Raw genomic sequence first — 13,007 nt, 5'->3', positions numbered from 1 at the left:
AAAGTATGTCTATGAGTGTGCTTAGTTTTACCAATGCATTATATTGATACTGTTCTTTTGAACAGAGTCGCAATAGGTAGTCCCATCTGAACAAGAGGTGCCATTCTCTCATTTAATGTACTTTGCTAAAACCTACTGTATTAGCCTGTGAAATGTCCTATAGTTGTTAGAGAACAGATGACTTTAAGGACCAAACACTTCTTAATCTTGCAAGTGACAAATTGGGGCTTGATTCTTGCATAATGTGGATCAGCCTGTAAGAGCCTTCCACTGTACTGTGGAAGCAGTCATTTGATTCCAGTAGTCATTGGTGGGTTTTATGCTCATTTACACATAACGAGCAGCCAGGTCTTGCCTGAAATGAGGTGGGCGTCAATGAGTGGAGCCTGAAGTCCGCTCAGTTACTTGAGAGGATCTCAATGAAAGTCCTTGGCTAAAGTCAAGAGGTGGAGAGCTAAGAGGCTGTCCGTCCTCGCCAGGCATGGAGGAGAGGTGCAGAGGCCTAGCGAGTACAGTTGAGGTGCAAAAGTAAGACCACAGTATGCTTTGGCTGTATGGAAAACTCAAGAAAATAAAGGCAAGACCTTTATTTGCCTAATATTCCAATTTGTAGTCAACAGTGCTGCCATAATGGCAACTTAAAAAACATGTTTCTGATTAATCATGTAGAATATTGAGATCCATCTTCTCTCTGTTTTTTTTTTTTTTTTTTTTTTACAGAACTCGTTGATTTAATGGGTCCAATTATTGGGATGTCACCAGACAAGAAAACGGAAATTCCGGATATGCAAGAGGGGCGGACATGGCTCCGAGGAGTTTGTGGAGTGGGAACACTGCCTGAAGCAGAGTGCGCTTCCAGTCCCCTTGCGACCAGCGTGGATCGGACTGGAGGTACTGAAGATGAAGAACTCACCAACCTCAACTGGCTCCATGAGAACCTGCTTCAGAACTTCACGTTGGGAGGTCCCGAAGCTCAACCCAGTGGCAGCCCCCTCTTTGACATCGAGGGAGATTATGGATCCAACCAGGGAACTTTAACCTCCGCCACAGCCTCAGCTCACAGTAGGGGTCGGGAGCGGGACTCGTTGAAGTCCAAACCCCCTTTCTCGTTTTCGCTCCTCATCTACATGGCCATTGAGCAATCTCCTAGCAAATCTTTACCTGTCAAAGAAATCTATGGCTGGATTCTTGAGCACTTCCCTTACTTCTCCAACGCTCCCACTGGATGGAAGAACTCAGTGCGTCACAATCTCTCCCTGAATAAATGTTTCCGCAAGGTCGAAAGGAGTTTAGGAAAGGTATGTCATTAAGCTGCCTCCTCCCTTCAACACACGTATTCATCAGGACAATACAGTCCAATTTTATCTAATCATTAGACTATTACTACTATATACTATATACTACTATACTAATGTTGTTTTTACATTTTTACTGGCCAAAATAATTCATTCAGCAAATCCCTATACTGTAAATAGTGTGGCTAATGTGACAATGGCCAGGTCAGCTATTTAAAGGCAGTACAGTATCCTCGACTGCAATAAGACTATAATTTTGTCCAGGTCACAGCTATGAAGGAATTGCAAACAAAGCACAGTAAGAAAGATTTTGTATGTCCAAGGTAGTGCACATCTAGACCTAAAAATTGAGTTGACTAACTTTTGGAAAAGTCCCATCAAGGTCACCTCAAGGCAAAGCAGCTATTAAGGAGCCATTTATCAAGAGCTTTAAAATGATGCATACAATATAATAATACAATTAAACTAAGCTATTCTATTACTATAATTACCAAATATACTTAAATATTGATTGTAAAACCAAATTTTAAAAAGCTCTTGAAGACCTGAGTGTTTTGTCTCTATGTAGACAAAAAAACGTAAAAAATACTTTGATTAATTTGCATAATACATTTACCTAATGATCCTCTTGAACCCCAATGATTTAAATTTAGAATACTTTAAATCACATGGCTAATTAGGAGCTAAATCAGAAAAGGGCTGAGTGCTTGAGCTACCCCACAAGGTACGACTGAAGCTAGGTTTCCAATAAACGAAGTCAATATTCAGTCACTACTCAGGGAAACAAGGTAATCAGTCTAAGCCTGCTTAAAATTTATAGTGATTGATAGTAGAGATGTCCACAATTTTTTCCTACCTGTATCTGAAGCCCTTGATTTTGAGTCTTTGCCGATACAGAGTACTGATCCGATACCTTGGCAATGCATTAGGAAGAAAAAGATAGCGCATCCAAATTGTCTCAATTATCAACATTTTTAAAAAAATTAATTAAGGGAATCCCAACATGATACCTTTTATAGGGCTATAAGTCAGCAGTCGTAAACAAGTATAGTCAAGTAGACAAGTCAAGTAAACAAATCCAATCTTTTAATCTGTGGTGCAGCACAAAATAATGATCCAAATGAATTACATTTAAATATCCTGTCCTAATTAAAGTATTTAAAAAAAAATGTATTGAAAAAAATTTCAGTGGAGTTCGTAATATAGACCAACTAGTGTAGTACTGAAATTCAAATATGTCAGTTCCACTCAAAACGCTTTACAGACATTACAGACACTGTTACTGTCACTGTTGCCTTGCGAATTAAAATACTTCCAAACTGCAGACATCCCTGTCCCGAGAGACCAGCTTCTTGTTTGCGCTATACACTAGTTACAGAAAGCCCACTACAACTGATGTTCCCTGAATGTTCCCCTTTTCCTGTAACCTGAATTAAGTTTACTTCAGCTGCTTCCTGCATGTGTAACAATGAACATTTGATGTTTTAACAGTCGTTTGGGGTAATTCAGTTCTCTCATACCCTGTCCTCATGGAAATTAGTTTAAGTGTATCCGAAAGTTTTTTATATTTTTGTAATAGTTTTAATAGTTTTCATCCACAAGGAACTGGCGTTTTGGGAGCCAGAAAGCCTGGTTGAAGTCTGTCTTATTGGAGTTTTTAAGCTGCAGACTCAGTAATTTTACTTTTTTAAAGAGTCTAAGCAGTTTTGGTTTGCTGCATGATTTCTGAATTTCTCTCTCTTAATGAGGCTAAAGTTTAAAATCTGGACTAGTTTTCCTGAGCATCATCTTTAGCTCCCAAAAAACACACTTGAAAAATGTGTGGCATGACTCATTAGTTTGTTGTTGTTGTATGATCTATGATCTGTTGATCTTTCTAAAATGGCTAACATGTATAGTTTTTGGTCCTGTAACTACAATGTAATGTTCATGCTCACAAGAAGAATATTTGTTCATACCCAGTGTTGTCTGAATTTGTGCCAGAAACTGTTTTCCAGGGAGAGACACAATGGTTGCCATATTGAGCTTCAGTATGAGTTCGGACTTGTGACCGGTAGAGCCTGTGGTGCTAGGACTGTGCCTGGCTACAACTTGATATTTTTTCTACCACGGGAGGGGATAGGGGAGGTTAGCACTCTGCAAGTAGCACCATGGAGTAGCGCAAGTCACCCACCATGCAGGTGCACAGTGTGAACACTTCATCTGCTGACAGACCAGCGCCAGTTTCACATGACACTGGCTGGTGGTTTCCGTTGCCATGGAGACATTTCCTTCTTCCTGCATCGGGGACGGGCTGGTAATGTGAGTCAAGGTTATTCTCCACCCTCCCTTGCTCGCTCCCTCAGCCTAGGCAAGAATATACCGCCATCAGATACTGTGACAGTTAACACACTCAGGCACGGATCACTAACAGACAGATTCATCGCTAATATTGGAGCAGTGTGTGCAGCATGTGGAGGAACTTTGTTAAATTGACTGTCTTCACCACGAGAAATGCTGTTTAAGTGAGGCAATCAATGTATTTTTGGGAAAAAAAAAACCTTCCATTTATCATTAGGAAGTGGGGTAAATGCAGATTGAATGAAGATACAATTTACATAGGGGAACATTTGGCCTAAAAATACTTCGTTATTCAGTATGACTCTTCTTATGCCATGGACCTATCCAAGCCAAAAACAAACTATGATAAGCAAGGAATTCCGTGATAATAGGTGTTTTCTGTTACGTGAAATGATCGCAGCCTGACAATGAAAACAAAGTTTTCTTCATTGTATTTTCTGTCATAAATTCTGTTGTTAGACATAAAGATCACCGTGGCATGACTGATAGTTGAAAAACTTTCAAAAACTCAGAGGTTAAAAATAGTGATGAGCTTAGGAAGTGTTGTTATGATTATCAGGATCAAGGATGTTCATTCTTCATAGTCTTATTATGTTTCACTATGATTACAGGCCAATGGAAAAGGTTCTCTTTGGTGCGTCGACCCAGAATACCGCCCCAACCTGATCCAAGCCCTTAAGAAGCAGCACTTTCCCGCCGCACATGCCTTCTGTACACCACCCGCCTCCCCGCCCAGGTGACCCTTCTTCATTCGCCACAGTAAATTATGACAGAAAGTGACGATGCAGGAAATTGTTCATCAAACCAGACCATTGTTCCGAGTTAAATGGCCTTAGTTCTTTGAAACTGAAGATGCTTTTAGTGGTGTCATTTTGATGGGTTCGAGTAGTGTCTAGTTCTTTAACACACTTTTCAAATTCAAGTATGGCACTTCATGTTTATTTATTTTTTTTTTTTAAATCTCTCCTACAGTGCCTCCTCACCCCCTCGTCATCTCTTTCTGCAAGGTTGCTCATTTAAAGGTGAGGCAGCACTCTTGCGCTTTGTATGCTCACATGCTCCACAGCTTGGTGCTTTTGTTTTTAGTGTGCTTGTGAATGTATCGCAATTGTGGTGCTTTTGTGCATTTCAGTCACAGAACATCCAGCATCTCCTCCACCCCGCCTCAATTCTTAGTTTGATTTATTAATTTCAAGTCATTGATGCCTCATGTGCTCCATTCGATGCCTTAGCTATGGCTCCCTCCTCTCTCTGCCTCTTAGATTTGTAACCTTGACAACAGGCTGAGGTTCCGCTGGTGCTGAGTATGGAGCACTCAATCTCGCTGTAATCATTAATAATTTAGAGCCCCAGAAGTGAGCCATGAGGCTTTTAGACACTTGGTCAGGTCTGAGAAGATCGGATGCATTCCCCCTATCAGTGGCATGAATTTATCCTCTGCTTTGTTTTGATTAATCTTTGTTTGGTCCAATCCATTCCAAAGGCATTTTTGGGTCACATAGCCATCAAGGGGAACTCTTCAGCTCATCTTACCACAGTACTCTTAGGAACAGTTAAACCTTTCTACGGCTTGCAGTACCACCATGGGGCAGGCAGGTGGGATGGCGATAGCTTCATCAGCAATGTAAATGGCATTACACCTCACAGTCTAACCTACTAATTAATTAAACAAAGGAAAATTAAGTAAATAAAGAATAACAATAGGGGACATGCCGATCCCCCCCCCCCCCTTTATGTCGTATAGCTGTTGGTAGAAAAAAAAAAAAAATTACCATTCTGTTGAGCAACAACAGACTACAGGGGGTTGTTTTATTTGGTACTCAAATAGCAGAGATGAGTTATTTTTTACTGTTGTGGCCCAAATGTGACCCATACCAAACTGTACTGCTTGGTGGAAACAGGGCTTGAGCAGTGTTAAAGGGATAGAAACACCCTGCTGCCATCCGCTCACACCTTAGGACTGACCATCATGCATGTTCTCTCCTCTTCCAGAGTCTGATATTGATGCTGCCACTGCCATGATGCTCTTAAACTCTGCCCCAGGGCACCACGTTGACCCATGTAAGAGAATCCAACAGCAACCATATGTTCACCCTCCTCACATACCACCCACCCCATTGCTTAAGTGTTTTTTATTTGTCTGCTGATTCGTTTGGATACCTTCGTCATCTCTGTTCATATTAAAATTTAATATCTATGTTTGATTCTTATTCAAGCACAGGAAGTTACAAAAACATTTGCTAAATGGCCCTTTAACATGGCTAATAATAGATTCTTGGAAAAAGCTTTTTTTTTTTTTTAATCATTATCAGTATTATTAGTAATTACACTTACGCCTTTGGCGTGCGCATAATAGTTGATTAATTGATCATGAAACATTTTGTTGATTGCCGATTAATGGACTGTATGCACAGCAACATATTCAGCATTTCCTGTGGAAGAGTTAGGAGGCGTAAGTTTCCGCTGTCCGTATGTTTCAAGCTACTGGTATGCCATCTGATGGAAAAAATAACCTCATTTTATAAATCTTTGAGGATGTGGGATTGTGTAAGGGATACTAAAAAGGTTTGGTGTTGAACTTTCATCAAAACTACTTTTAAAGATGACAATGCAGTTTTCCGCCATGTTCTGTGTCAACTCTTTTTAGTTTCAACATTTCCCATGTCAATATGCGTTTACCTGGCAAGCAGAAGTTGCTACGTCTTCTTATCCCAAACGCAGAAGTGCAGTGTGCATAAAGTCCTTTGAGTTTTGAAGAAATTGAGGCAAAATGGAGTGCACTACTTACAAACAGCATTGGACAGGTGCTGTTGATTTGGTCTCAATTAATTTGCGGTCAAAAGAAGAACAACACACCATCAGCATTGAAAAGTTGAGCTACATCCATGAAGACCTTTGCTATGGCACCTCTCCCAAAGTCACACATTATTCAATACAACTCCTGCAGCAGGAGTTCAGAACATTCAGATGTTCTGATCTGATCCCATTTGAAATAATACAGTGGAACCTTCGTCACAGCTTCCATGTGGAACACTCACTTATGCGTTCTCACACAGCATGAATATTGTTCGCTCCGTACGTCACATATTTTACATACAGATATGTATCTTAGTTTTTTGCTCTAAATTAGCCCTCGCTGGGCTATGCATGCTGGAGGAGCAGCCACCCAGCTGCCCGCCCTCCTCACCGGCAGAGCTAGAGTGCCATTCATTTTAATGGGAACATTTGCTTAAGTTTGCAAACAGTTTGTGAGCAGATGTTCCACTGTATTTAAAAAAATAAAATAAAATCATTGATTAATGGATCATTAACTTTCCCCATGGTTGATCAAGGAACTCGAGTCTTAATGCCCATTCCTAATTAGAGCTTTATGTAGCTTTGGAATTTTATTATACGTATACACAAACCACCAAATGCATTTGGGCTTCATAAAAAGAAGTATACAGTGGCTGAAATAAGTATTGAACATGTCACCATTTGTCTCACAACATATATTTCCAAACGTGCTATTGACATGAAAATTTCACAACCCAAGTAATCCATACATACAAAGAAAGTAGAACATATAAGATCAGAAATTAAGTTATGTGTAATAATGTGAAATGACACAGGGGAAAAGTGTTGAACACGCCAACTGGTATTTATTTAATACATTGTACAAAAGCCTTTGTTTGCAATAACAGGTTCAAAGACGCTTCCTGTACAGTGGGTTCAGAAGGTATTCAGGTATTAAATTTTTCACTCTTTGTTATATTGCAGCCATTTGCTAAAATAATTTTTCATTTTTTTCCCTCATTAATGTACACACAGCACCCCATATTGAGATTTTCTCCACACATACTGCTTAGAATTAAGGCCAAAACATTTTATTTTGGTCTCATCAGATCAGTAAATCATATTTCTCGCCATCTTGGAGTCCTTCAGGTGTTTTTTTTTTTTTAGCAAACTCCACGCGGGCTTTCATGTGTCTTACACTGAGGAGAGGCTTCCGTCGGGCCACTCTGCCATAAAGCCCCGACTGGTGGAGAGCTGCAGTGATAGTTGACTTTCTAGAACTTTCTCCCATCTTCCGACTGCATGTCCGGAGCTCAGCCTCAGTGATCTTTGGGTTCTTCTTTACCTCGCTCACCAAGGCTCTTCTCCCGCGATTGCTCAGTTTGGCCAGACGGCCAACTCGAGGAAGGGTTCTGGTCATCCCAAATGTCTTCCATTTAAGGATTATGGAGGCCACTGTGCTTTTAGGAACCTTAAGTGCAGCAGAATTTTTTTTGTAACCATGGCCAGATCTGTGCCTTGCCACAATTTTGTCTCTGAGCTCTTCAGGCAGTTCCTTTGACCTCATGATTCTTATTTGCTCTGACATGCACTGTGAGCTTTAAGGTCTTATATAGACAGGTGTGTGGCTTTCCTAGTCAAGTCCAATCAGTATAATCAAACACAGCTGGACTCCAATGAAGGTGTAGCACCATCTCTAGGATGATCAGAAGAAATGGACAGCACCCGAGTTAAACACATGAGTGTCACAGCAAAGGGTCTGAATACTTATGAATACTTACTTGTTCAGTTTTTATTTTTTAATAAATCTGCAAAAATGTCAACAATTCAATTTTTTTCTATCAATATTGGGTGCTGTGTGTATATTAATGAGGGAAAAATTAACCTAAATGATTTTAGCAAATGACTGCAATATAACAGAGCGAAAAATGTAAGGGAGTCTGAGTACTTTCCGTACCCACTGTATGGAGAAACTAGTCGCATGCATTGCTCTGGTGTGATTTTGGCCCATTCCTCCACCAAAGCAGTCTTCAAATCTTGAAGGTTCCGTGGGCTTATTTTATGGACCTTGAGTTTTAGTTCTTTCCATACATTTTCGATTGAATTCAAGTCAGGTGATTGGCTAGGCCATTCTAGCAGCTTTATTTTTCTTTCTTTGAAACGAATTGAGAGTTTCCTTGGCAGTATGTTTTGGATCATTATTCTGCTGAAATGTCCACCCTCGTTTCATTTTCATCCTCCTCGTAGATGGCAGCAGATTTTTGTCAAGAATGTCTCAGTAGATTTGCTGATTCATCCTTCCTGTAATAATGTGAGGTTTACCAGTACCATTTGCTGAAATGCAGCCCCACACCATCATGTTTCCACCTCCAAACTTCATTGTTGGTATGGTATTTTTAGGGTGATGTGCAGTGCCATTTCTCCTCCAAACGTTTGATTATTGACAGATTTTAGGTGTTGTCTTGGCTTTCCATACCTTTTTATACCTCCCTTCATGTGTTCAATACTTTTTTTCCCTGTGTAATTTCACATTGTTACACATAACTTGGGTTTATTACTTGGGTTGTCCCCAACATCTGGTGAAAATTTCATGTCAACAGCACCTTTGGAAATATATTTAGTGAGAAAAATGGTGACATGTTAAATAATTATTTCAGCCGCTGTATTTCAGTGCGCTAATAGCAACTTGCCTGGAAACTGTAGTACTCATCACGCTTTGCCACATCTGCTCTCGACAGGCAATTCTGACAGCCCACTGGACCTCTCCAGACCCGACTCAGTGCTGGTGAGCAGCGATCCAAAGCAGGACCACAACTACAGCAGTGTCGCCCTGCAGCGCTGCTCCTCCCGGTCTTCCTCCTCCTCCCTGTCCTCCTTAGATGAAGGAGGCTGCGACCGCAGGCAGTCCCGCCGCGCCGGCAGCGAGGGCTTCCACAGCGACGAGGACTCCGACCTCTGGGATGAGAGAAGCGCAAACCAAACGCAGCGCCGCCCGCCAGCCATCAAGTGGCCTGTCGGCAAAAGGCCGCGACGCGAGGTCAAGCTGGAGCTGGATGATGAGCTTAAAGAGGCCGCTGGTTCTTTGCTGCACCTCGCTGGTATACGCAGCTGCACGGAGGGCTCCAAACGCAATGTCAAGAGCACAAAACTTAACAGGAAATAAAAAATAATAAAAAAGACCCCGAAAAAAAAATACCCCGTCATCAGACTCCGGACCCTGTGAACCGTCACCTCTGTCGTGTGTCCCGGTGTGCCTCCTTCTCCTTATCTCATCGAATATTGGCCATTTTGAGCCTTTCTTTCGTTGTTTGTTTGGGATATCTCTGTCCAACAAAACAAATGGCAATAGTATTGTTCACACAGGAGAACAAAGCCATAAAGAGACTTTTGCAGTTTCGGAGCGGTCACAGCATATTGCGGGGTGTCTAGGCTATGGTGAACTGAATCCAAAATGACCTGCCTGCTTCTGTCGAAATAGACGATGGTGAATCAAGATTTTCTTTTTCCTCTGAAAAATGGGAAAGGGTTTTCTAACTCAAAGCGTTGCATGCTTCCTCCTCAAACCTGTATCCTCTTCCAAGTGAATCTATGTATGAAGTGAACGAGTGCATGTTTGTAACGGACAAAAGCTAACCTCCTGGTGTTACAAGTTTCCCCTCTTGTGCTAAAAAGAAAAAGAAAATATGGCAAAGTTTTAAAACAACTTGTGCTCTACACCTCCTCTTGAGAGAGAGATGCAATAATAATTCCACAACCTTAACTTTTTCCCCATCATTTAATATTGTGACTTTTCCTGCCCCAGAGATGCTAGTTAAGATGCAATTAAGCGAATTAAATAGTGTTAGTCTTGTTATGCCATGAACATAAATGACACACAAGTTCTAACTGAGGATTAGCAAAATCTCGGAATACTATTTACTCTGCCACTGCCAAATTTTACTTGCAAACTTTGCCACTCTGCTATGCTCTGTTTTGGTCTGTTAATCACTTTCATCCACCAGTGTGTTTTCCATTTGCGGCGCAGACGTGTCAAATGAAATGAACATCTGGCTCTTCACTGTTCACTGTGTGTGCATAGGATTTCCTCCATAGTTTTTACTGGGGTTTTTTTTGTGTGGTTTTTTTTCGTTTGCTTTAGTCCAAACCCAAGGTGAGATGAGAGGATCAGTTGCTCTTCCCATGCAAAAAAAAAAAGTAGCCATGCTGCTCAACTCATTGTGTAGTCACCCTTGTGGATTGGATGGTAAATAGCCACCTGTACTGTATTTGCAGTTTATTCCTTGTCGAATTCTGGTGCAAGGTCTGTTTAATTTGGGAGAGAGTTGCAGTAGAGCTTGTCAAAAGAATGATAAACTTGACAGTACAGTCATTGTTCCACATAACTGGAATCCATATGAAGATGTGTGCTTCTCTTGTGATTGGCCCTCACTTCCGGTCGGCCACCCGTGTTCCTCTATCTGCACTTCCTCCTTAAAACAAAATAAGGAAGTAGAAATCCCCCTCAAGCTGTGAAATGTGGTGTTTACTGTCAGCAGATTACATTCGGCTCACTGCGAGAGGTTGCAAGCCACATTTCTCATTTGGGTTTTATAATCAAAAGTACATCACAATCAGAGGAAACCAGACATGCACAATAGCAATCTCATCACATGTGAGTAAAGAAAAAGTGCCACAGTGGGTTATAGTAGCTACAAGTATATCATGCATAGTCAGTGCCAAACATTTTACTGTGCCACTGATGTAAAACTGCAAGGGGCCATGGTCACTATGTTTCCCTGTTACCACAATATAGTTATAGAGAGTCATGACTTGATGTCCCAGTTTTCTGAACCCCATTAACAGGAAATGCGACCAGACTCTGGACAGTGTAGTGACGCAACCAGTCCTTTGGTTTATTTCAGCCACTTTATGGTTGGATCTGTTCAAAGTAAGCTGCAGATGTACAGTAATTCTTGCATACACTGGTCTTATTTTGCTGTGAAAGAAGAACAATTGTTCATGAATCGTTACCTTATTTATAACATTAATTTATGAGGTGGAAACGCCATCAAACACTGGTCATCCGAAAGGAATGACGCACATTTTTTTTTCTCGAGAAGTATTTTGTCTTGCTCTGCTTTTTATTTTACAGCAATACACCCTATTTTCCCTCTTCTAATGTGTTATATTAAGTATTTTTGCCAATTGTCCATAGATCGGGTGTTTTATTTTTGTTTGTTTTTGCAATTTAACGATGACTGCCAGGTTTTCTTTTCTTTGTGTTAGTCTGGATAGAAAATGTTGATTAACATTCATACAAAACCCTTCTTTTGCTGCCAAATTTGATATACAACTTGGGTGGTGCAAAATGGCACATGTTCCTCTTGTGCTAGAGAATTTCTGATATAATCATTTTACATTTTGTCTCCATGTGTATGTTAAGATATTTTTTTACTTGAGCTAACTACATAAAACTACTGCCACTCATCCGTCATGCTTCCAGGTCTTGTGAATTATTTTGATTGTCACTGGAAATTGGAGAAGACTGACCCATGCAGTCCCCAGGCTGCTGTCATTGCAGAACCAAAGTTCTTTTTGAGCAGGAGCGGGGAACCTAGGCCGTGAGAGCATAAATCTGGTCCACAGAGCAATTAAGGACTCCGAGGAAGTCCAAAAAATTTAACCCACAAATTCTTGTAATATATAATACTATACATGGTGATATATAATGATAAACATTTTTTTTAATTTTTAAGATTTTATTTTTTCATGAATTTGATATGGCCCTCAGAGGACACCATAAAAACTGAATTGGCCCCTGAAAAGAAAAAGGTTCCCCACCCCTGATAAAGAGAGAGAGAGAGTTGTCACTCATTCTTTCTGTAGCACTTGTCTAAGGAAGGTTCTGTTGCTCTCGGTGACATAACACAGACTCTAATGTAGAGATGCCACAAGGCTAACGCCACACATGACACCGGTCGCGCTGTTGCTTATCAGCTTTTATTGAATATCGGTCATATGGTTCTCAAAATTATGTTGCAGCTCCTTTATGGGTATGATTAAATTGCATTGGTTTAAAAAAGAAAAAAATGAAAACTGCCAGCCCAGTATCGGTTTGTGTCTGCCATGACTTTTGACTGACACACAATTTTGTTTTTTGTAAGCTAACCTCTGTTGATAAAATGTTTATAAGATTTATTTTCGCCAAAGATATGCAATTGCATTATATATGGTATTACAAAACTATTAATAAAATCTGTTCTTCTTAGCACAGTGAGCACTTTTCTATTCTGATGCACCACCAGTGTGTTAATAGTCTAAACTTGCTCCATGTCTGATCAACGTTACCACCTGCTGTGAACGCCACAGCACTTGTATAAGCTAATCATAGCCTATTCTTCAAATACAACTCTTCATTCATGTGGCAGCCTTCTTAGTTTTTACATTAGCATATCACAGCTGGCAAATATTTCCCACCAAGTCCGGCTGTTCTAGTCTTGTTTTGACTGCACAATCTGTGATCAGCACCACGTGGGTGACTCCTCCACCACACACTGCCTCCTTCTTCCTGCTTGTCTTTTTCACTCTTCCAACCTGGCAGGCTACCAAAATTGCACC

The 13,007-nt window shown here is 40.7% G+C and overlaps 1 protein-coding gene across 2 annotated transcripts in view; it reads left to right on the top strand.

Annotated features, from left to right (window-relative positions):
- The window catches only part of foxn2a (forkhead box N2a), a 29,107-nt gene extending 17,231 nt beyond the window's left edge, over positions 1-11,876 (top strand). For both annotated transcript variants that reach the window (XM_061690664.1, XM_061690663.1), the window contains 5 exons: positions 721-1,298; positions 4,247-4,371; positions 4,608-4,657; positions 5,628-5,696; positions 9,149-11,876. In XM_061690664.1, coding sequence (XP_061546648.1) covers positions 735-1,298; positions 4,247-4,371; positions 4,608-4,657; positions 5,628-5,696; positions 9,149-9,573 — 1,233 coding nt within the window. In that variant the 5' untranslated portion in view covers positions 721-734 and the 3' untranslated portion in view covers positions 9,574-11,876. The remainder of the gene's footprint in view (positions 1-720; positions 1,299-4,246; positions 4,372-4,607; positions 4,658-5,627; positions 5,697-9,148) is intronic.
- The last annotated feature ends 1,131 nt before the right edge of the window (positions 11,877-13,007 follow it).

Source organism: Phycodurus eques, chromosome 11 (assembly GCF_024500275.1).
Source record: "Phycodurus eques isolate BA_2022a chromosome 11, UOR_Pequ_1.1, whole genome shotgun sequence".
Taxonomy (NCBI): domain Eukaryota; kingdom Metazoa; phylum Chordata; class Actinopteri; order Syngnathiformes; family Syngnathidae; genus Phycodurus; species Phycodurus eques.
Note: the sequence above shows the minus strand (reverse complement) of the source record. Positions and strands in the feature narration are given on the sequence as shown.